This window comes from Ictidomys tridecemlineatus, chromosome 16 (assembly GCF_052094955.1).
Source record: "Ictidomys tridecemlineatus isolate mIctTri1 chromosome 16, mIctTri1.hap1, whole genome shotgun sequence".
Classification (NCBI taxonomy): domain Eukaryota; kingdom Metazoa; phylum Chordata; class Mammalia; order Rodentia; family Sciuridae; genus Ictidomys; species Ictidomys tridecemlineatus.
In genome coordinates, this window is record NC_135492.1 from 40,845,749 (window position 1) to 40,870,149 (window position 24,401).

General features: G+C 54.1%; 1 protein-coding gene and 1 long non-coding RNA gene across 14 annotated transcripts in view; one reads left to right on the top strand and one right to left on the bottom strand.

The window, feature by feature from the left end:
• Nucleotides 1–24,401, top strand: part of Atp2b2 (ATPase plasma membrane Ca2+ transporting 2) — a 342,527-nt gene that overhangs the window by 314,563 nt on the left and 3,563 nt on the right. For 8 of the 13 annotated variants that reach the window (XM_078033478.1, XM_078033481.1, XM_078033480.1 and 5 more), the window contains 8 exons: nt 4,383–4,562; nt 4,740–4,827; nt 8,298–8,404; nt 8,839–9,030; nt 11,462–11,675; nt 14,014–14,225; nt 14,330–14,437; nt 16,322–16,504. In XM_078033478.1, coding sequence (XP_077889604.1) covers nt 4,383–4,562; nt 4,740–4,827; nt 8,298–8,404; nt 8,839–9,030; nt 11,462–11,675; nt 14,014–14,225; nt 14,330–14,437; nt 16,322–16,504 — 1,284 coding nt within the window. Of the gene's footprint in view, nt 1–4,382; nt 4,563–4,739; nt 4,828–8,297; nt 8,405–8,838; nt 9,031–11,461; nt 11,676–14,013; nt 14,226–14,329; nt 14,438–16,321; nt 16,505–17,838; nt 17,926–18,328; nt 18,501–22,086; nt 22,142–24,401 lie in introns of all 13 variants that reach the window. The other 5 variants (XM_078033483.1, XM_078033487.1, XM_078033489.1 and 2 more) reach the window with 3 other exon arrangements.
• Nucleotides 13,416–16,363, bottom strand: LOC120891569 (uncharacterized). Its single transcript, XR_005736079.2, has 2 exons — nt 15,990–16,363; nt 13,416–14,469 (listed from the first exon to the last, which is right to left on the bottom strand). It is a non-coding gene; the product is annotated as an uncharacterized LOC120891569 (long non-coding RNA).

Below are 24,401 nucleotides of genomic sequence, written 5' to 3' on the forward strand. Positions count from 1 at the left end.
ATCAGCTCCCCCAGGGGACGCCTGCTCATTACCAACCGCTAATGGGCTCAGGCCTCACGGCGATGCGTTACCTCCTTACTGGAAATTTCTCAGAACAGGCCGCAGTGGCTTGTTCCCTGCAGAAGGAGGCGGGGCCTAACCACGCCCTGGGGACTCCCTTGTCCTTGCTTTCTAGAGCCTCCTCCACCCCTCCGTGAGCTCCTGGCTCATCACCACGGCGCCTCTGAGGAAACACCTCTGAGGTGGGCTGGGAAAGAGAATCCAGTACAAACATTTTTTGGGCCCTGACCCAAAATAAGAAGAAATGTATTTTATGTCATGACTCAAGTCAGCACACACGCTTAACCAACCCAAGAATTTCACAAAGTAATGCCACGTAGTGCAGAATTTTCTGTCCTTCCTTTTTTTTGTTAATGCCAATCAACACCCACTGTCTTCACAGTCACTCAAGATGCATGGCTAGTGGTCTGAACCCTCATCTCACCCAGACAGCTTTCTACACATCCCAGTTTGCAGATGGAAACACTGAGGCCCACAGAGGGACGGGGATGTTCCCAGAGACTCCCTGTAAGAGGCTGAGCGAGTCCCAATTAGGCCAGGTTTCTGCCTTTCTGCCCCACGGCCTTTGCCTAGATGCCACAAAACAGAAGGGGCAAGTCGTTCTGTGTCCGGAGGTTGAGGAAAGACTCCCCACACCCAGGGCCTGAGAGGAGCAGAGCTGGGTCCCTGGCATTTGCTGTTGGCGGCAGGGTCATCAAGAGTAAGTGGCTTCAGACGCAGACTTGGAAAGGACCTGGATGCCAGCCCCCAACTTTACCACCAATAAGCCACGGGCCCTCTCTGTGCCTCTATCTTCTCATCTGCTCATCCTTCTTTCCATCAGGGAATCCATCTTGGCCCTCTCCCGTGCCCCAAAGGCTTGCCCTCAGGACATAATCTGAATGTAACAGCAGTGGCCTGGCAGAGTCAGAGGATGTGGGCTCTGATTCTGCCCCTGCCACTCCTTCTAGGTGGCCTCAGGTGTATCCCCTTTAGCCTTGGTCTCCTCATCTGAAAAACCAGACGCTTGAACGGTCTGATGTTCACAACCCTGGGACATGTCAGGGCTGCTGGGGACACGACCTGAAAGCATAAAAGCTCAGTCCTGTTGATTTGCGTCTCCCCCTGGGGGGCATGGGATGGGTGCAGGCCCCGAGGAGCCCAGTGGATACAGTTGTCTTACTGATTTGCTCTTTTAGGATAGGTAATTTGTGTGCATGGAACCAAATTCAGAAAGTACAGAAGTGTGAAATAACCCTACCACCATGCTAGTCCCCAATTCCCACCTCCACAGCAGCACTGTCACCGGTTTTGTGAGTGACCCTCTGGGAGCATCCATGCCTAGGGTGGGTGCATTTCTGCAAACTCTGCTGAGCTCGGTTCACCCTGCATAGCGCCTCCAGCCTGCCCAGGCCCAGAAAGGAGGATGGCCTCCACCTGGGCCACCTCTAGGGTCCTTAGACATGCTAGGATTCATTTTGCAATAGGAGGAAGATGATTTATGCCCCCCTTGGTTTCCCAGCTGTCAGTGGGGTGAATCTCCACATTGCCTTCCCCCCTGGAGACCACCAAAGGCAAGAATCAGTTAAAAACATATTTGCCAAAACTCCCACCCTGAGACGTTGCTGAGGCTGACGGAAGCCAACATCAATGAAGCCATCAGGAGAATGGCGGTCTGGGACTTGCCGGGTTATCCGGGGGTGTTTGGAGCCCTTAGAGTCACAGACAACGGCTGTCACCAGAAACAACAGATGTTTAAAAGCCTTTATTTAATGAAAACAGGAAGCGCCCATTTCCTGGCTGTTTTTCCTCAGTGAGAAATATCTAGGATAATTTTAGCAAAAGAAGCCTTTTTAAAAAAAAATTAACAGCAATTTTATTTATGTGGAAAGCATATTTCAACCAGATCAATGCCTCTGGGGTTTCAGTCTTAATCATCTCTGCATCTTTAGTGCCTTGAACAGGATGTTCAATAACAGTTCATTGAATGAACAAATGTCTGAGTGATAGAAGAAACTACTGAGAATAGTTTAAGGAAATATCCCACTGGATTGGAAGAATTCAGAATGGCTTCATGAGCTGAAAGCATTTTACATGTAAGATGGGTAACATAGGATACACAGAGGTTGAGGGAGGGCAGAAGGAACAGAATGGGCAAAGGCAGGGAGATGGGAAAGGATTCTGTATTAGTCAGATTTCTGTTACTATAACAAAATGCTTGAGATGAATCAACTTGTAAAGAAGAAAGGTTTGTTTGAGTTCACAGTTTTGGAGGTTTCAGCCCATGGTTGTTTGGGCCCCATTGTTTTTTGGCCCATGTCGAGGCAACACATTATGGTGGGAATACATGGCAGAGCAAAGCAGTTCACATCACAGCTTAGAAGCAAAAGAGAAAGAAGAAGAAGAGACCTAGATTCCATAGTCCCCTTCCAGGGCACACCCCTAGTGACCTAAGACCTCCCACCCCTTAGAGGTTCCACCACCTCCCGATAGCACCATAGTCTAGGGACCAAGCCTTGAACACACAGGCCTTTGGAGGACGTTCAAGATCTAAACTATAGTAGATGCTAAGTATTTTATTCATCAGTTTGCCAGGGCTGCCATGACAAAGTACAGATAGCCCCCAACCTAACGATAATTAGATTTTGAATTTTTTTGACTTCACAAAGGTGTGAAAGCAATACTCATTCCATGGAAACTGTACTTGGAATTTCAAATCTGGATCTTTTTCCAGACTAGGAAAATGGGGCAGAAAAACCTCTTGATGCTGGGCAGGGCAGTGAGCCGCGGCTGCCTGTCAGCCCATGATCACGAGGGGGAACAACTCACGGTACTTGATGTTCATCTTGGCTGTTCAGTAGGTTAGGTCTATTTGGTGCATTTTTTACTTTTAATATTTTCAACTTAACGGTGGGTTTATCAGGACTGAACTCTGTTGAGCAGCAGGTAAACCACACACTGAGCAGCTCAAACAGTGGAAATTTGTCTCACTGTTGTGGAGGCTGAAGCCCAAGATCCAGGAGTGGGCAGGGCCTGCTCTAGACCACTCTCCTAGCTTCTAGAGGTTTGCTGACCGTCTCTGTTGTTCTTTGGCATGCCTTCTCCCTCCCCTGACATCTCCTTTTGTGCTTGTCTTTGCATCCAAATTTCCTCTGTGCCTAAGGACCCGGTTATACTGGATGAGGGCTTTTCCTGAGAACCTCAACTTAGTGTAATTACCTTCATAAAGACCCTTTCTTCAAGTAAGGCCATTTTCAGAGCTATGGGGGCTTAGGACTTCGGGGTCTCTTTAGGGGGAAATGCATTTCCAAGCTCAGCAGTGGCTTGGCAGAGGAGGCATGGGAGTGAGGCCTCAGTCACTAGGGTGTGCACGACTCAGCTCTTGGGTCCAGAATTCCAATGTGCTTTAGTGCTTTCGTATTTCTGGACAACTGGATTTTCTGCCCTTGATGTGTTCTCTCCCCCTCAAAGACATTCTGCAGCAAATATAGTCTTATTATTTTATTATTTGTTATTGCCTATGGGTAAGAATCACTCATTCAGTTGATCTGTGTTCTGTATAAAGGGCTGCCACAGCTCCAGGCTAATTTCCACATCCTGGTTGCTGGGTAAATCCTGGTTGCTCTGCTTGGGGAAGCTACTGGGGCCTAGGGGGTGGCGGGCCTTGCCGCCTTCAGATTGGCTGGGCTGGGTCTGAATCTGACCCGATTGGCCCAAACATCAGTCTGTCATTATAGTCAGAGAAGGCAGGATGCAATCCTTACTCTCAGCAAAATGTCCTATTTTAAGTGACAGCATAGTCATTCGGATTTATTCTAATCCAATGTCACATTCTGTAAATAAAATGCCTCCAAATGCAAACATCTCCCCCTCAAAAAAAAAAAAAAGCCTGAAAATACACAAACAGACTTATCATGGAGCTTGTAGATAAAGCTGGTCCAGTTCAAGTGTACTAGGTGCTCTGTACTCTGGCCTGGAGCCTGATCTGAGAAGGTGTTCATTAAGGTCTTTCCAAAGCATTATGCAGTTCGAGGGATCCAGTAGTTTGGTTTCAGGAGAGACTATCATGGTCAGTAGGTGCTGGCTGCCTGGGATTCTGGCTGGGAATTCTGAGCCCACATCAGGTTCAATCCAGGATACTGTGATCAATTAACAATGTCTGCCATGGACACAGGAAGAGAAGCTATGGCCTGTATTCTATCTGTGCCATCAGTATCTCATGGGGTTTTTACTCCACTTTAAGTGGAGCTGCCTATGAGAAGGGCTCACTCTGAGACCCATGAAGGCAGCGGGGGCCTGCCAGGGGTGGTGCCCTCCCCCATGGATCCTACCCTCCTGTCTAGGTCCCAGAAGCCATCCGCAAGTGCCAGCGGGCAGGTATCACTGTCCGCATGGTCACTGGTGACAATATCAATACGGCCCGGGCCATCGCCATCAAGTGTGGTATCATCCATCCTGGGGAAGACTTCCTGTGTCTGGAGGGCAAAGAGTTCAACCGGAGGATCCGCAACGAGAAGGGGGAGGTACGTGTCCCAGGGTAAATGTCCTCAGAGGGACTAGATTTGATGGGACGGGGAGCTGGGAGGCACAGGCGCTGTGATGCATGATTGTGCAGAGACCAGCCAGTATACTCTGGGCTCTTCCTCAATCCTCAGTTTCTCTCCCTGATCCTGCTGACCCTCTCCCTCATCCCTCTGCAGATTGAGCAGGAGCGAATTGACAAGATCTGGCCAAAACTGCGGGTGCTGGCTCGCTCCTCCCCGACAGACAAGCACACCCTGGTCAAAGGTGAGATGTGGGAGGTCTTGGGAAATTCTGAGGCCAGAGACCAATCCTCATTTCCTGGCACTTGGTGTTTCCATACAACTGGACGTGGGGAAGGGACCCTCTCTGGGAGTCTACACATCTGGGGATGCTCTTATGAAAAGGATGCTTTTCGGCCCAGGGATGCCTGTTGAGGGCCCAAAGGAGGTTGTGAGCCTTCTATTCTGGGCCTCCAACTCCTCCAAGAAATATTAGGGTTGGGCCCATCTAGGGTCTCGAACTCATGGCTCAGTTACCATATGGGGACCACAGATATGTTTTATTTGGCCAGTGGGGATTTTAAATGTCGAGTTTGAGTGACTTTATACAGATCTTGCTCTCTGTGGTTGACAGACTGCTACTGCTCGTTATCTGAAAGTCAACCCTCTTCACTTGCTCTCAGTCTGGCCCCAGAGCTCAGGAGTTCGAGAGCCTTGGTGTGCTTGGCATCTTGAGACTCGGGGATGGGCTGTCCTGGGCACAGCGATTTGAGCAGTGAGGCTCAATGCCTCAGTCTTTCTCTCTCCCCATTTCCGCCCAGAGAGAGCACAACACATGCTAAGCTCTGGGGGCCAGGTTCTAGGTGTTTCTGGTTCATGTCCTGGCTCTGCTGCTGACCTGCTCTGTGGCCGTGGACAAGACTCTCCACTCTGGGACTCAATTTACCCATCTGTAAATTGACTGTGGGATCCAGGCTTCTGCCTGAGGTCATCCGTAGGTGTCTAGGATTCTTGTCTCAAACGTGTCACCCAGGGACATTAATGGAGGCAGATCTAGCCTGGGGACAGAAACAGAAGCCCTGAAGCACAGATACTGAAGCAAAAGTTCTCTAACCCATGCTCATTTCTTATTAATTCACTCATTTGCTCATCAATTCATTTATTTATTCTTTCAGTGACCATTTATTGAGGACCTGTTATATCCAGGCCCTGATCTAGGTGGATGTGGTCCTTCCCTCTGGAATTCGTGGTGCAGGTCCCAGGCAGTGGACACTAAATAGGCAGTGTCCCTGCAGAGGGTGAAAGGCTGCATGGGTGGCAGAGAAGGCTGTGCTGGGGCCTGCTGCTGCCCTCTGACTCTGGCTGGGCAGGGTGTCAGGTCACAGGCCATGGAAGGCAAGGGGTGGGTGGGGAAGGTGTTTCCAGGAGGAAGGGTCTGGATTTCAGACAGGACAGGGAACCACACTGGAACTGTCCAGAGAAAAACGTTTTCCCCAGCACACCAAGGAATGAACGTAAATTCAGTTACCTGGATGGGAGTCCTGGAAGAGGGAAAGCTGAGGAGGAGACTGGAGGAGGCAGGTGGCATCACATCCTGCAGACCACAGCATTTGCCACGTAGGTGGCTGTGACCTGTGCTGTTACCCCAAGGTCAGGATGTGGGAGGGTCATGTGGAAAAGACCACCATTTCATAAAACCCAGCCTGCTTTGGGAGAGTGACCTGCAGGCAAGAGGGACCACCAGGATTGCCTAGCGTGCCACAAGGACCAGATGGTGGCAGGCAGGGCGGCCAGCCGTCAGCAAGTCTGAGAAACCCTTCCAGGTGGAAGTCTGAGCCGGGTGTTTGGACATTGTAAGGGGTTGAAGGGGCAGGGGCCCAGGACCTCTGCTGTCTGCCTGTTTGAGGGCCCACTGCAGACCCAGTGCCTTTCAGGTGGGCAGCTGGGCACCAGGAGTCACAGGAGACAAGACAGATCTGAGGAAAACTGATGCTTTCAGTGTAGGACTGGCCACGCTGCGGCCTCTGACAATCAAGCAGAGCTGACCAGAAGTGGCTGGCCCTCAGGGCGGAAGAGTGCGGGGCCTGAGACACAGGCCTGGCTGGGGGAACAAGAAGGAAGAGCTGGGGAGCTGCCAAACCCAGGAGTGCCCACCTGAGTGGTGGCAGTGGCCAAGAATGCCAGTAGAACCAAGGACAAGTGACCAGAGGAGCAGGAGTGATGGGTGACAGGAAAGCCAGGACGGAAGCTTGTGGGAGAGGAGGACAGATGTGGTCTGGAGGGTCAGGACACAGATGTGGCCACAGGGAAGCCCCCGGTAGCCACGCAGGGCAGGGCCACACTGGGCCTAGAGTGAGAAGAGACAGCCACAGGAGGGTTTTGTCCCAGATCTGTGCTCTGTTGGGAACAGGAAAAGCCCATTACCAGCCACAGAGAAAAGAATCCCCCCTCATCTAGCCACAGAGGAGCCAGCCCCCTGCAGGCTGAGGGAACCAGGGAGGACAGAGGCCTCGTGTGTGCATTCGAGTGGACCAGCTTGGAGAGACCAGGTCCAGGGCAGAGGGCCTTGGGGCTGGCTACTGGGTGGTGGCAATTCAGGGGCACCAGGCATGGGAGCTAGGTCTTGAGGGGAGCAATTTAGAGGGGACAGTGCCCCAAGTTAGGGAGCTCAGGGGGTAGGGGAGGCAGCAGTTACAGGGATGCTCTTGGAGTGACAGGGGTCTTCAGGGCACTACGAAGACTTCTGTGGATGGTGGCATCCAAGCTGAAGCTATAGGTGGGTGACAGGAATATATCCAACCCAGGGAACAGCCTTTATAGGAACAGAGGCCAGTGGCAGCCAGGCATGTGGCAAAGAGAGACCAGGTCCAGGGGCAAGAGAAGAGATCAGAGTGGAGAGGCCCGATCATGGGTTTCAGAGGTTCCTGCATGTTATCATGAGGCCCAGGGAAGAAGTGAACGGCTTTTCTGAGGGGCAAGGGACAGGTTCAAACAGGGTCTTGCAGCAAGTTCCAGGGTGCCCCAAGTTAGTGAGGGGACAGTGGAAATGCCAGTTGCAGAGATCAGGAAAGAATGCAAAGGACTTCGGTGACATTTTGGAGCCAGAAATCTAAGGCCTTGGTGATGCATCTGTTGTGTGGAATAAGAGTCAAGGTCAACACTCAAATATCTGTCCTGCCCATGGCCATCTCTGCCTGGTAGCTTCATGAGTAACAAGTCCCACACACTCCAGTGGGCCCTGATGATGACACCTTTCACCTACCCTCTTCCACTGACCCACCTGGTGACTGGGGCCACGTGTCATCTGTTCATTCTCATTTTCGTTGAATTTTTTATTGAGGATGAGTGTCTGGAGATAGGCCAAGGTCAGAGTAGTAAGGGGAAGGTGCTGGTAGGGAAGATGGTAGAACCCCAGAGAAACCTTGAGAATCCCTGGAGAGCAGAGGGGCCCTGGGTATAAGCAGAGGGACCAAGGGGACAGTTTTTCTGGTTAGGGTGGCTGCCAGTGTGGCCAAGTTCTGTAAGAAACAAAGACAGTACTGGAAAGTGGACAGGACCCAGACCACACAGGACCTCCAGCCAGCCCTGGGCTAACCAAGTACCCAGAATGCCCTGCAGGTGCTGGGAAGAGCCACGCCAGCAGGGGCTAGCTAAGCAGGGGCCAAAGAGGGGGCCATGGCCATGGTCAAGGCTCAGGGCTGGCCCAGGCCCTGAGCATACTCCTGTCCCCAACAGGCATCATCGACAGCACACACACTGAGCAGCGGCAGGTGGTGGCCGTGACCGGGGATGGGACCAACGATGGGCCTGCACTCAAGAAGGCTGACGTGGGCTTCGCCATGGTAGGAGCGGCTCTCAGGGGTCTGGGGTGGAATCTGGCAGGAGCACATAGGCTACATAGCCTTGAAGTGGCTTGTGGGACCCCCAGTTGACACTCAGCTGACCCTTAGGCCCTGTGTGCATTCAATGCTCTCCAGCCTCCACCTGGCCCCAGAGGTCTTCCTGGAAGGGAGGAGTCCTTCTGCTCAGGGAGAGCTTTGCAAGAAGGGGCACTTGCAGGTTGGAGAGCAGGAGGGTGAGGGAGGAGAGGGTCCAGGGCAGGGCCCAGGTGGGGGTCTGTGTGTGTCCCTGTGTGTGGTCTGGCTGTGCTGGGCCCATTGGGATGGAACAGGAGCGGGTTGTGGTGGGCTGAGGATGTGCCAGGGATGGGGACAGCAGTATAGAGCCACTCACCTCCCCCGGCCACCCCTCCAGGCTCCTGTCCCTGTCCCCACAGGGCATCGCAGGCACGGATGTAGCCAAGGAGGCCTCAGACATCATCCTGACAGACGACAACTTCAGCAGCATCGTCAAGGCGGTGATGTGGGGTCGCAACGTCTATGATAGCATCTCCAAGTTCTTGCAGTTCCAGCTGACTGTCAACGTGGTGGCTGTAATCGTGGCCTTCACAGGCGCATGCATCACACAGGTGGGTCCTTGAGGTGCGGGCAGAGACCCCCAGCTGAGAGCTTCCTGAGCTGTGTCAGAATGCCTGAATTGGGGCACACGTGATTGGAGCACCTGCCAGGAACCGCATCACAGTTCCTTGTGCAGGTGCCAGCCCCGGTGCAGTGGAGGAAATGAGGCCCCGAGAGGTGGCATGGCTCAGGTGGCCCAGTAAGTGGAAGATGTCAGCCTTACACCCCCATGGTCCTGGGCCAGGCACTGGCCAGACTCTTGGTCCAGGGCTAGGGGGAGACAGGGCCAGTGCAGGCCCAATGTAGATCACGGGACCAGCTGAGGGTCAGCGGGGCCCCTAGGGGCCTTGGTTCTGCAGTGACGTTGGGAGAGGCAGGATGGGGACAGTACAGGAAGCGGGAATCTGTTTATCCAGATCACTTCTTCTGGGTCTCATGCAGCCCTGTCCTCTGGGCTAGGTGAGGCCTGCTTAGAAAGCAAGACCTGGAGGTCTTCAGCCTCACTGCGTCCTCACTTTGAGGCAGGAATTGGGATGATTCCCATTTGACAGAGGCAGAAACTGAGGCTCAGAGTAGGAGAGGCACCTACCACTGCTCCTGAAGCCTCCTGGTACTGCTACCAGCCTACCTCCTCCAGGAGCTGACCAGCCTGGCCTGAGGAAGAGGGTAGGCTGCCTCAGCCCTGGGAGGTCCCTGAGGTCTGATGCCTTCCAGCAGCCACCTCAGTATTCAAGCCCCTGTACTCAGGAGCCCCAGAATCCCAGAGTGCTGCACTACTACCAAGCTGTGTGGCCCTGGGAACCCTGCTCCCCTCTCTTGCATCCGAGTCATGGGGACACTGCTGGTGACCACTGCTTGCCCCAGTCTGAAAGTCAGAGCCCTGTGGAGTGAAGAGCAGAGATAGGGATGGTTGGGTTCTCCCTTCTGCTGGGAAGAGTCCCCTCTCTTCTCCTGTGGATGAGAAGCTCCCTCTAGTGGCAGCTTGGGGACACTGCCATGGCAACAGAAACTCTTGCTTCTCGGATCTAACTGGTACCAGGTGGGGAAACTGAGGTTCCAAGAAAACTACCAGTTGAACAGGGACCAGGGGGAATAGGTGGACCAGTCCCTGAGGTGCACTCAATCAGAGAAAGCTGAGGGGCAGGAGGAAGCCCAAGAGGGACGGCTGAGCCAGGACAGAGGCCGGGGAGCTGGCCAGGAGGGGCTGTGACAATTGCCTAGGAGGTGAGTGAGCGCATGGGCACAGGCAGAGGGGTCAGGGTGGGTGGGCTTCCTGAAGGCTGTGTTCCATGGGCCCCAGATGGGCAAGGCTAAAGCCACAGGGATCTGGGCTGGAGAGAGGCCAGGTGGGAGGAGGTGGGTCCCTGAAGCTAGGGAGACAGGTACGCAGAGGAGAGCAGGGCCCAGGAAGGGGCCACAGGAGCCCAGTTTTTTAAAAATATTTTTTTGTTGCTGTTGTAGTTGGACATAATACCTTTATTTTTTTTATTTATTCTTATGTGGCGCTGAGGATCAAACCCAGTGCCTCACACGTGCCAGGCGAGCACTCTACTGCTGAGCCACTACCCCAGCCCAGGAACCCAGTTTTAAAAGGAGGGAGGACCAGGAGAGTGGGGTCAGGAGTGGCCTGGCACTGCGGTGTGGCTGGAAGATGGATCCCTCAATCTGATACAGAAGTGGCTGGTGACGGAGAAAGGCATTTGAGGACATAGAGGGGCCAAGCCTACAGCTGTGGACAAGGCCTACGGGGCAGGAGGAGGGAGGGCGACCAGCAGCTTCAGCTCCTTCAGGCAGTGGAGACCATGCGCTGTGATTGTGCCCGACACGCGGTACTCTCCCATCTCAGTCAGCGAGAGGTCTAGAAGGGCACACACCAGAATGGGGGCAGTGGTAACCTCTGTGAGATCCCCAGAGACTTTTAGCCTCCTCTGCTATTCCTTATGTGCCAAAATTTCCCAGCTTGAAAATGTATTATTTTTAAATTCATAGAAACACAAAGAGAGGCTTTTTAGAATAACGTAGGATAATAAAAGGCAAGGAGAAACTGGGAACAAGGGTCATGGAAAGGAGAGACTTGAGCCACAGACAGTTGAGGGGAAAGAGGCAGCAGGAGGTGCAGGGAAGGGGGAGTGGCAGGGGCTGTGCTGTGACATGGCCAGGAGAAGGGGGGAGGGAGGTGGCGGGGATGCAGCTAAGATTACAAGAAGCTGGTGGCTGTTGGGCCTGGGGGACTCTGCCTTCTCCTGGGGTGGTGGGGTACAGGGCTGAGGTGGGCAGCTCTACACAGTCCTCCAGAGGAGGCTTCTAGAACCTGCTGTGCACCTGCTCAGGAACCCACTGGGCAGGCCAGCCTCATGTGACCTCCGTCACATCCTACCAGCACTCTATGGCAGAGGAGGGGCTGGCTGCTGTGACAGAGCTCTCCTTGGGCCACTTCCCCAGGACTCCCCTCTGAAGGCTGTGCAGATGCTCTGGGTGAACCTCATCATGGACACATTCGCTTCCTTGGCTCTGGCCACAGAGCCGCCCACTGAGACCCTGCTTCTGAGGAAGCCATATGGACGCAACAAGCCCCTCATCTCCCGGACCATGATGAAGAACATCCTGGGCCACGCAGTCTACCAGCTCACCCTCATCTTCACCCTGCTCTTCGTTGGTGAGCCCCCTGCCCACATCCTCAGTGGCCCTGTCACCACCTTCCAGGGACACTTTGGCCCAGACCTGGCATCTGGATTCACAGCCACCTTCCTATTTTGCTCAAGCTTAGGGAGGTAAAGTAAGTTGCTCAAGGTCACAGAGGGAGCTTCGAGCAGAGCCTGTCCCCATCACAGGCCTAGCTGACCCCAAATCTAGGGTTTTTTCCATGGATTGCAGCTCCCAGGTCTGAGTGCACATCACACAAGGTAGGTGCAGGGCTGAGGAGTGCACTTCATGTCAGCTCATCAGAGCTGGGACCCCTTCCCTGACCTCTTCCAGCACCTTCTCTTGCACCAGGGAAGGCGTCCTCATGGAGACGTCTGTGTAACTGCCAGCCACTTACACAATGCTTCCACCGAAGCTGCCTCATTTAGGCCTCCAGCCACGCCATGAGGCAGGTGCCCTTGCTCCTGTGTTAGGAAGCTGTTTCTGTCACTGTAATAAAATACCCAAGAAAACTTAGAATCTAAGTTTATTTTGGTTCAAAGTTTTGAAGGTTTCTGTCCACAGTCAGGTGGCCCTGTTGTTTGGGGTAATGGCAAGGCAGCACTTCATGGCAGGAGCATGGGGTAGAGCAAAACTGATCACCTTGGGAGCCAGGGGGCAGAGAGAGCAGTAGAGACCAGGGCCCATGTCCCCCTTCGAAGACATGCCCCAGTGACCAGAAAGCCTCGCACAAGGCTCCATCTCTCAAAGATTCCACCACCTCCCTGTAGCACCACCCTGGGGACCAAGTCTTAACACATGGGCCTCTGGTGGACACTCCAGATCCAAATTATAGTACCTTGACCCCCCATTACTCCAAGGCACCAAGGCTCACAGATGTGAGGTGCTTACCTAAGGGCACACAGCTGGTCTGAGGAGGAACTAGAAAGAGAATCAGGTTTGGCTGGGGTTAAGAATGGCCTGGTTTCTGTGGAGCCTCCGAGATGATCCTGGCAAAGCCTATCCCTGGTCATGGTCCCCAACCCAGGAAGAGGAAGGGGTTGGTCACACAGAGACAGGCCAGTGCAGCATCCCCAGCCTGGAGCTGGGTTTTCAATGCTAATGAGCATGCGCCCTCAACACCCAGAGTTGCATGGTGGCGCGGCAAGGGTCTCAGTCCAAAAAAGGCAGTCACCTTCTGTAAATCTGGAAAGTGATGTGTTGTCGGGACACAGTTTACTGTTGTAAAAATTATCCTGAAAAGCTATAGAGGAAGCCACATGAAAGAAAACCTTGAGACACTAGGAGAAAGTGGTGGGAGAAAGGCAGGAGAACTGGGGCTCCTACTGCCTGCTGCCCGCACCACCACCCAACCCCGACTTCATCACCTGCCGTTCTTGGGTTTGGCTGGACACCTTCTTCCCAGAAAACTCCATGACCTTCCTGGCACCAGCTCATGAGGTTTTACAAAAGGATACAGGATGCATCAGACATGCCACCAACAGGCATCCATGCAGCAATCTGGGGACCACCCCAAGCAACAGCTCAGGTGTGAAAGGATGACGCCCAAAAGGGTGGTTCCGAGGCCATCCCAGCCTAGAAGCCCCACACTCACATAGGAATGGGGATCTCTTATAACAGCCCCATGAGCTTCCAGAGGTCTCAGCAAGGGCATGCTCAGTGCCAAGCAGCAGAACTGTCAGGGAAGCTCAAATCTATGGCCTCCATGTGATCAGCTTTCTGTTGCTGTAACAAAACACCTGAGATAATCAACTTGAAAAGAGGAAATGTTTATTTTTGGCTTACAGTTTTGGAGGTTTCAGTCTATGGTCAGTCTGTTGCTTTTAGGCCTGTGGTGAGGGGGTACATGCTGGAGGAAACTGCCCAACATGGAGGGGAAGTGTAAGAGAGGAAGAGGAAGAGGCTGGGGTCTCAGAATCCCCTTTGATAGCATATCCCAGGGACCGTAAGACCCCCACATTAGGCTTCACCTCTTGAAAGTACCCCAATAGCACTGTGGGATAGGGACCAAGCCTTTATCACTTGAGCCTTTGGGGGACACTGGCAAACCATAGCAGCTTCCCACAGGTTTTCTTGTCCTCCCGGTCCAGATGCACTTGCCAATCTAGGGTCACTTCTTATAAGCAATGTCACCTAGTATGCAACTGGCATTCCACCTTTCTCAGATTTCCACAGGAAAGGCGGAAGACAGCTCCCCAAGGTCTTTGCCCCCTGCCCCTTAGGAAAAGGGCTTTGCTGACCCTTCCCTCACTGACCAGGCAGCAGTGCGGGCTGTACCCTGCCCCTTGCTTCCAGCCGTGCCTCCCTCCTCTGCTGCTCCCAGCCCAGCCCCTGCCCTCTCGGCTTGGCAGGCGAGAAGATGTTCCAGATCGACAGTGGGAGGAACGCCCCCCTGCACTCACCACCCTCAGAGCACTACACCATCATCTTCAACACCTTCGTCATGATGCAGCTCTTCAATGAGATCAACGCCCGCAAGATCCATGGCGAGCGCAACGTCTTCGATGGCATCTTCCGGAATCCCATCTTCTGCACCATCGTGCTGGGCACCTTCGCCATCCAGGTAGCCAGGCCCCTGACCTCACCTGGGCTGGGCTGGGCAGTGAGCACCCCAGCCCTCTGTGCCGGCCGCTGAGGGCCTGTGTCTCTGCTCCCTTTGACCTCCAGATAGTGATCGTGCAGTTTGGAGGGAAGCCCTTCAGCTGCTCGCCGCTGCAGCTGGACCAGTGGATGTGGTGCATATTCATCGGGTTGGGAGAGCTCGTCTGGGGCCAGGTGGGTTCCTGGGGGTTGCAGGAGGTGCCTCTCTGCAGGGGAAGGGAAGAGCACTGGACAGGGAATCCAGGAGCCCCCAGGAATGGGTCCTGGCTCTGCCATGGACTCACTGCCACCCCAGGCAAGGCCCTCACCATCTCTGGGCATCTGAGCAGTGGGGGCCTGTCCAGGTCCCAAATGCTAGATATCTGCATGCCACTACTCTGAATTTTGCCTTTTATCAATTTACCATTGCTCCTATTATTAATATTTTTTAATCACTTCGGGATTTTTTTTAACAAATTTACTTCAAAAGGCAACATTATATTACTAACAAAACTAGAAAATCAGTCACTTGCCATAAACAGAAGCTAACAAAAAGTTTAATGTCATGAGCACACAATGTTATTAAGTGCTAGCTAGACATTGTGGCCTGCCAAGGCTCAGGGCCTGAAGCCAGTGTGTTGAAAGGGGACATTAGTCAGTGGTGTCCTGACTCAGAGGTACAAATCCTGCCATGTTTGCAGTGTGATGCAGTACTGTGCCTGGGGTCACAAGAGATCTTCCCTGGCTTTGGGAATACTCTCTGGTGACCCCTCTAGCCCTGATCCCAGGACATTCTTCAGTCAGTTCCCTCCCCTGTGTTTGCCGAGTTACACACACACATGAGCATTGAGTGTACCCACATGTACACACACACACACATGCCATCACAATTCTGCTTGCTCATGACTCAGGTGCTGGGTAGGTGTCCAGAGCCCATTCTGGGCCCAAGGAGCTTGATTTCCAAGGTGTCAGACACCCAGGCAGTGGGGACCCCATGGGCCTGAGACATAATTTTCTCCTTCATGGCTGTCCCTAAGCCAGAGTAGGAAGCCACAGTGAGAAAAATTAACTAGAAGATACAGAAGAAAGTTATCAGCAGTACTGGAACTGGAGGTGGAACTCCAGTGGGTCTCCATCACTGAACTATATTCCCAGCACCTTTTATTTTTAATTTTGAGACAGGGTCTAAATTTCCTAGGCTGACCTTGAACTTGTGACCCTCCTGCCTCAACTTCCCAAGTTGCTGGGATTACAGGTTTCATTTTGAAATGACCACTATACCCAGGAGTTTCATCTTTAAAATTTGGAGCTTCTTTGGAAAATTGATAGACTCAATTTGATCTAGGAACCCCCTTCTCTGGGCACTTCTTGGGACCAGGCCATCTCTATCACACTGAAGCCATACTCTAAGCTCTCAGCATCTGGGGGAGCAGATACTGAAGGACTAAGGTCAATATCAGTGGACAGTGTTGTCCCTAAACTCCCAGGGAACCCTTAGGCTGAGTGTCTATCCTCATGGATTTAAGGGCCTCGGACCCATGGATAAGCCATTTGGGAAGCCTTCAGATGGAGAAGGCACATCCCTTCCCATATTGCCTTCCCCGTCCAAGATTGGCTAGCCCCAGGCCACCAGGACCTATGCCCTTGTTCCCCCAGTTTGGGGATCCCATGACCAGTGACCTCAGGGGGAAATGAACCCGGGAGACCTGAGGGCCAGCCATAGGAGAAGGTCTACACAGCAACTTACACGCCCGGCTGCATCCTCACTGATGGGGAAACCAAAGCTCAGAGAGAGTACATGACCTGCCCAGGGCTACACAACCAGCACAGTCTGATGTCTTCCAAGTCACAGTCTGATGTCTTCCAGAGGTCCCACTGTGCCCCTGAGTCTAGACAAGTGAGTGAAAAAGCAAGTTAACAAGAACTTGTAAAAAGTTGAGCCAAGGGATGGGAGAGATGGGCTAAGGAGCAAGTGGGTCTTGGGGCTGGACGAGCTGGTAGAGGAGGAGGGAGAGGAAGTGGAGGAGAAGCTGGAAGGACAGGCTGCCCTGAACCCCTGCTGGGTGGTGTCCCTTGCAGGTCATCGCCACCATCCCCACGAGCAGGCTCAAGTTCCTGAAGGAGGCAGGCAGGCTCACGCAGAAGGAGGAGATCCCCGAGGAGGAGCTCAACGAGGACGTGGAGGAGATCGACCACGCGGAGAGGGAGCTGCGCCGCGGCCAGATCCTGTGGTTCCGGGGCCTGAATCGGATTCAGACACAGGTACAGGAAGCCCCAGGGTGGGGCCCAGGCCTTGCTGGCAGGTGGTGGCAGAGGTCAGTGTGTGCCTGCCACTCCCAGAGGTGGCTCTGGCACCGAGGGTGGCCACAGACAGGCCCAGGGGGCTTTCATAGCGCCCTGCGAAGAGCATTGCAAGGTCCCAGACCAGCCCTCACTCTGTCACCAGCCATCGCACACGACGCTCCTTACACACACACTCATGCTGCTACAAGGACAGAGCAGCCCCCTCAGGAGGACTCCATCACACCGTGGCCCCCCAGGAGACAATGCAGGGGCCGATCCCACCCTGGGTTTCCAGGAGAAGTCCCTTGGGAGGGTGGTAGAGGAGCAGCTCTGAGGGCTGAGGTGAGTGAGGGGACTGTGGTGGCTGGGGACAGCCACCAGGAGGGGTAGGGCAAGGCTGAGTGGAAGCTACAGGCCAGGGCTGCCTCAGGTTTTCTCAGGGCCCTGGGGTGAGACCTTTACGCGCATCCTCTGCCCCCACAAGGGCTCCAGACACTCCCCAGACTCCCACAGGTGTTAAACAGGCCGTGGGGAGCAAAGGTGGCTCTCCCCAGGTACACAGACACACCTGCGCCTGCCACGCACACGCATGGGGAACCACCATGTGGCATGTAAAAACCATGTCCCTCCACAAGCCTCATGCTCATCCAGAGCCCCCTCCCCCAGTCAGAGGCTGTTCATAGGCACGCTGTCACCGTTCTGTGAGGTCGGGGTCAAAAGGGGACCAAGAAACCAAGAGAGAGGCCTCCTGACCTGAGAGACCACCAGGGGCACTCCAGCTGGGGAGGTCGTCCTTGATCCCTCCCTGACCCTCTGGGAAAGCTTGGCAAAGAGCCACCGCTGCACCTCGGTCTCCAGAGGTGGACTAGCAACTTCATTTCTGTCCTGTGCAGCCGGTGGCTCCCCTGGGCCACTTCTCACCCCACAGGGCCACTCCCAAACCTCGTCTCATTTGACCTTTATGGCCTGAGAGGACAGGTGGGTCTGCCTCCCCAGTTCTAGAAGCCACTCAGCCCCTGAGGGGGCCCTTCTGCTGAGATGGCATGACCCAGATGGGACAGGGAGTGGGTTTCAGACCCAGAGCCACCTGATGCAGCCTGGGCACCCCCTTCCCTAGCCGGGACCCCAGTGGCCCCACTTTCTGTGGGGGCAGAGCATCCGGTGGCTCCAGCCCTGCGACTGTCACTGCCTCGCAGGTCTCCAGATTGCTGGAGGGACCAAAGAGTGTAGTTTCTAGAGTGGGCATGAGCAGAGGACCTCCATTCCCGCCTCTTCCTGAGCACTAACGTGGGCCTGGTGTTTACCGTTTGCAGATAAGCCTGCCAGGTAGATGGCTTTGCCCCTTCTTAAGGACAAGAAACAGGACTCAGACAGGGGACTTGCCCAAGGTCACCTAGCTAGTAAGTGACAAAAGCCAGAATTTGGACCAAGGTCTGCCCACCCCAGGGCCCCCACCACAATGTTCTTGGCTCCAGGCCTGGCCCAGGGAGGCTGAGCAGCTACTCTTCTGGCCAAACAGCATGCTCACCCCCAGCCTCCCCCAGCCACGGTCCCCAGCCCTTAGCACAGGGGAGAGGCTGGAACCCTGTGTCCTCCCGGGGACCCTGGGGCCTACCGATGGGCCCGGAGCCAAGCAGACATCTTTCAGAGCCTTGGAGTGTGTCTGGTATTTTTTGTTTTGATTTAAGTGACGTCGTCATTGTCGCCGTGGCTGCGGCTGTTCTCGTGACCTTGCGCCTGTCAGTTGTGTAGCTGTCGTGTCCGTTCTTCTCGCAACTTGTCTCGTTCTCTCCTCCGTTGCAGATTGAAGTAGTCAATACATTCAAGAGCGGGGCCTCCTTTCAAGGGGCCCTGCGGAGACAGTCCTCCGTCACCAGCCAGAGCCAGGACGTAGCCAATCTCTCTAGCCCTAGTCGCGTGTCGTTGTCCAATGCTCTTTCCTCTCCGACCAGCCTTCCTCCTGCTGCAGCTGGGCGTGAGTGTGACTCCTTACCGCCTCTGCTGGCGCCACCAACGCCAGCCCCCGGGGCGGGCAGGGGCAGGGGTGCCAGAGGACATGGGGGGCAGCTGGTCACGTCAGGCCCAGGGGGCTAAGGGGTCACTACCACTGAAGAGGGTCCCAGTTGGTCAGGAGGTCATAGCCAGTCACTCAGCAGGCCAGGGTCAGCTGGGTCCACGGGTTACAACCAACCAGTGTCGTTAGGGTCACATGCAGTCCAAAGGTCTGAGTCAGAGGATCACCAGCGGTCAGGAGGGTTTGGGTTTCAGTGATCTAATGGTCTCAGTCCACCACAGGTCCCAGAGGCCATGACAGGCAGTCACAGAGCTGGCCAGAGTGTCATCGAGTTTAGTTGTACTTTGTCAGGAAAAGCCTAGCCCGTGAGGACCAGGGTCAGAGTTGGCCTGAAGGTCACAATCTTGCAGTCAGAGTCAAGCAATGGGTACTGTGGGTCAGGGTAAAAGCCCCTCAGGGGTCACAGTGGGACCCCATGTCATCTCGGGTTTCCCAGATGATCAGATAATACCTAACAGTGTGGGAAATCATGACCAAGAGGGACAGACAAGCCAAGAGGTCCCTGTAGGCCAGAGGTCACCATCAGTCAGGAGTCCAAAAATTCTGAAATCTCCCTTCTAGAATGTCCCTCCCCTTGCCCATCTGATGGCATCAGGGGACTTACAAACACTGTTCCCTACTAGAAATTGGGACACACTAAATTTCTGACCCCTTCCTGGAAAAGACAAGGCTCCTGCCCATGGGCATGGGGCATGCCTCACATCTCTTCTGGGTGCCAGCAGGCTCGGAGCGTTCAGGTCTAACCTTTGGCATCCTGTCCTTCTTTATCTGAGGGTCTGAGGGATAGCCTGGGACTGTGACCCCCTCCTTCATCTCCTTCCTCCGCTCCTCATGCCGCCCCTTCTGACCTGAGTCTCTCATCCCTCATCTCTGGATTTCCTGGCTTCTCCATGACTTTAGGCCCCAGAAGGAGTCAGTGTGTATTTCCCAGATGCTCCCTGGTTTTGTCTCTAGTTAGACCCCCACACACACTCAAGGGAGTCCCTGGGTCCAGTGTTCCCACCAGACAGAGGGAAACAGACTCTGGGCCTTACCTCTTGATGCTTCATGAAGTGCCCCTACCTGCACCCAAAACCACAGCAGCCGCAACACTCCTCCCTCCCCAGCAGGAAGGACTTGTGTGTGGTGTGGGAGCCATTCCATATGACCACAAAGAACCTGATCTTGTCCATGGCCTGCACTCATCTCCTGCCCAGTTCACAAGACTGCAGGAAGGATGCAGAAAATGTTCATTCATTAGCACAAAAACACAGCGATGGGGTGACCAGATGCGCCAGGGGATGTGGACATGTATGTAAGCAGATTGTGTCTGAGTCACGTTCCCATAAGGTGCCGTCCCTAGGAGATCACGGCCAGGCTCCCTCTGGGCAGGAAACACTTTGGTCCCACCCTCTCTGGCCTTCAGACCAAAGCCCTCACCTCAGTGGTGACCTTCACCCAGATGACTGTTCTACTCCTTCCTGTCCCTGTAGTAGCTTAACTTTGGCCTTGCGCAGCACCCCACGTGTCTAGAAGTGCAGTCACCAAGTGTTCTGGCATGGAGATGCCCCTGTTGGTGACTCCAGAATTGCTCTTGGTGACCCTGATTGCCAGGACTGTGGCTCCTGGGTACAAGCTCAGTTCTTTTTTCCATTCCCTTTAACCACTGAGCCACATCCTCAGCCCTGCTTTTTATATTTTTTATTTTTGAGACAGGGCCTTGCTAAGTTGCTAAGGCTGGCCTCGAACTTGTGATCCTCCTGCCTGAGCCTCCCTGGCCACTGAGATCCCAGGGATGTGCCACCTTGCCTGGCCTCTTTCAGCCTCTTTCTTGAAGCACAGTTCTTTGCACCGGCCAGGACAGAACTCACCCAACACTCCTGGGCCCCCACACAGCCTTGGCAGACCTTCCCTGGGTTTAGTCCCTCAGCTTAGCCCTCATGATCAAGAAGAAAGCTCAGTCCTCTCACACCTCCACGCCTCCTTCTCACTCTTCTTTGTGTCATTTGTAAAACCATTCAAGGAGGCCAGTAATGGGACAGCACTGTTCCTTCAGAGAAATGCACATTATTCCCACTTTTAAACTCCCTCCAGCCCAGATCAGCCCCCCCCCCCTTATCCCAACTGACCTCAACTTTGGAAAAAGCCTCTGAATGGAGCTTAGGCAGAGGCTGTCCCAAAGCTGACCTACTGGTCCTCACCCCTGACCCCTCATTCTCCCAAAAGCCCCAGTGGGGTTGGTCACACCAACTCCCTCACCCAAGCCCATCGCCATTAACCTAGCGTTCCTACCCTCTTGTTTTAGAGTCCAGCCGATAACTGGATCCCAGAAGGGCATAGGATCCCAAAAAGAACCTCACCATCTTCTTGCCCAAGGGCACTGGCTCCAAGAGGGATCCCAACCTCTATAGTCTCAACATATACATTTGGTCACGAGGGTCACTGTGCAAACCCTAAGTAAACATCCCTAGTCCTTTGCTTGAATAGTTTCCATAACAATGTCACCTCCTCTGGTCTCCAAGGACTCTGAGGACCCTCTAGATATGAGGCAAGGTCCCTTGAGAAGCCAAAATGCTTCCTGCCCACAGGGAGGTTTGAATCAAGTGTCCAGGACACAGCAGCAGGGCCCCATTGGGTGGATAGACAGGGGCTGCCCCCATAAAGCAGGATCTACACGTTGGGGGCTCTTCAGCAAAGATGGCCATGTGCCTGCTGAGGCACAGAGAGCTGCAGTCTGTGTGTCCCTAGAGAAGTCAAACCACTGTCCCTAGGCCAACAAGAGTTGATCACCAGCCTGGACAACTTTAGCAAGATCCTGTCACAAAATGACTAGGAAGAAAGGACAGCCTACCAGCATGTTAGTGGAACAGAGGAAGACACTGACAGACACCCACAGCAAAGGAGTGGCAGGAAGTCTGTCCCCTCACTGTCTCATCACACCGTACCACTTCCCAGACAAGTCCACAGACCTGGAGGCATGGAGGCTGAACTTTCATTCCACAACAGGCGCCCACACCCACAGATTCACTAGGAAAAGTCCCCCAGCCTGGCAGGGAACGAGACGCAGCATGATTTCCCACTGGTGACCAGAACCCCATTCAAACGCCAGGCTGCACGGCGGCCTCTTCTTCCCCTTCTCCCCCTCAAATCCTAACTCATCTCAAGCCATCTTTGTCCCGAGCAAGTCTGTAGCAGGTTCTGTGTTCATCAGTGAATTCCTGCTCCTTCAGACCCACTTGTGAGCCAGGCCTGGGCCACATTTTGGACACCATGCCTCCCTAGACAGACAGGGGACCACCTGTCCTGGTTTTGAGGACTGCTAGGGCAAGGATTGTACAGTGAGGAAGAGAAATCAAGACAAGGAGGAGGACAGAAAGCTGGACCTCTCTTTAGCATTTTGGTAACTCATTTAGAGAGACTTGGGTTGGTGAGAAAATGGCTTGCTTCTGGGTTGGGGGGACCCCAGACCTCTCTACTGTCTGAATATGCCATGTGTTTGTTTCCCTAGAGGGCTAGAGAACCCTGGACACAGAGTTCAGCAAGAGAGAGTGAAATTAAAACAGGTTGTGAGTCTTTAACCTTGAGCCTGAAATGAATGTGAATCAATCCCAGACTCTTGGCTTCCTTGAAGCCGGGTAAACATTCGAGTATGTGGAACCCCGGACCCGTCTCAGAGCGGGGCCTGTGCATCCCCCAGAGCCCTCCTGTAGTGCCAGGTGCCCTGTGCTGACCAAGCCACACCAGCTGAATCCCGCCCACTGGGCCCTTCCTCTTTCCTGGTCCCTGTACCCAAACTTGGTTTCTGCCCCCAAGTCCCATCTCCACGGCAGGCAGGGAGGGGAGATGGAAGAGCATTTTTTTTTCTTCCCATATATATTTTTTTCCATTTCAGCCACAGAGAGAACCGAAGTGGAGACTTGAGATGGCCGTGGCGGGGTGTCCCGAAAAGTCTTGTCCCCACAGTCTTGTCCAGAGCAGTTCATTATTTCTGTTGTCTCCATGCCAGGGGGAGGGTGGAAGGGCCTCATCTCATTGTGTGTCGTCCCCTCTGCGTTGTCAGTCACATGACAGGGGCCTGCCACTGTCCCCTTCCCCCACACATGTACCGAGTGCTCCAGCCGGCATCTCATTGCACATCAGCCTCAGAAAGCACATGCACTAGGGCAGTGCCAGTGACACTGATCACTCCCATTTCACAGATGAGAAAACTGAGGACTTTTTTGTTTTGTTCTGCCATTTTCTCTCAGTCAATGGTGTGATGGCCCAAATATCCAGAGATCCGAGTATTTATCCTCTCTACAGAGCCACCAATACGGAAGTCAGGGCAGCCAAGAGGGCCATCACAAAGTGCCAGCACTAATGCGGTGTCTGGCCAACTCTTGCTTGGCATCAGTTGCCTCTGATTTAAAGCATGATTCCAGCAAGTGCTGGACTCTGGAGGGACTCTGGAGAGACAGAGATGCTCCTTAGAAAACATGCAGAAGTCAGCACTGATAACTGATGGCCCACAGCAGAGGGGAACTCCGGGGGGAGGAGAGAGCCAAAAGGGGTGACCTGGCATCAGACCAAGAAGGACGACAGCAGAACCCAAGTTAACTCTCCCCGTGTTCGTCCTCAGAAGGCAGAGCGCACATGAGAGCTATAGAAGCCCTCCCCCCGAAACAGGGAAATACGCCTCAGTTATGACTCGTAGAATCACCAACCAGAGGCACCCAGAAAATTCACCCCCAGGGAACAGGCTTCCACACCATGCCATCAGAGGAGCCAGCCCTGGGGTTAGCCGAGAGCTCAGGCTGGGACTTCTAGGGCCTCCCCACAACCATCTCCACGGTCCTCTGCTTCCCTGCAGGCTGGAGGTGTCACCAAGGCCCTGCCCCTCGGCCCCACCCCCCTTACACACTCCATACCCAGCCACCGTGTTTCCTCCACCTCTCACTCTGCTCTGAGTTGGGGCTGGGAAGAGAGCACAAGGCACCTTTGTCCTGAGGCCCATCAGTCCCCTGAGGTGACAGGCATGTTCCCTCTCCCAAGAGCCCAGAGAGGGGACATCTCTCTCCCAGGTGAGGGTCCTGCCCCTCTGCACCCTGTAAGGCAGGACAGAGCATGACCAGAGAGACAGTGTGGGTCCCCCACAGCCAAGGCACAAAAGGCAGCAGAGCCAGAGCCCACACTTGGGTCTCTTCCTACTTCCAAGTCCCCGTCCACTGTCCTTGAAGACCCAATGAGCAGCCTCCTTCCAGTCTTCAGTGGCTCACCACTGACAAGAAACACTGCACACGCCCCCCGGAACTGCCCGGGGAGGCTGGGCATGGCCATCTGCTTCTGGCCTCATTTTTTGGTTTTGTGTTTTCAAAGCACAAATAAAGAAATGAACAAAACACCCCAGGAAACCAGAGAACCCCCCACCACCACCAAAGCAAGCTCCACTGACTGGCCAGGGCTGTGAGTCTATACTCGAGTGTTTACCTCCCAAATGCATGAAGGAAAGAAACGCTGGGTACAAACGATCTCGTTCACATTGTCCAGGCTTCCAAGTGTAGCCGTGTGTCCGTCTGTGTGTGCTGTGTGGTTTCCTGATCCTGCTGTGGCATGCTCCCTGCCCCCTGAATGTCATCCATCTGCGGCTCCTTCGTGCTTTCTGGCTGCCTCTGCTCTGCGCCTCAGAAAGACCTGAGCTGGCTTCATCCGCTTTGCTGCCTCAGTTTGATGTCCCTGTTCTCTGTTTGGCCTCATGTGTCCTCTCTCATCCCCGCTCATCCAGCCGTCTCTCCTTCCTGTTCCTTTACTGTGTGACACGTAACCTGTTCCATGTGGTTTGGTTTC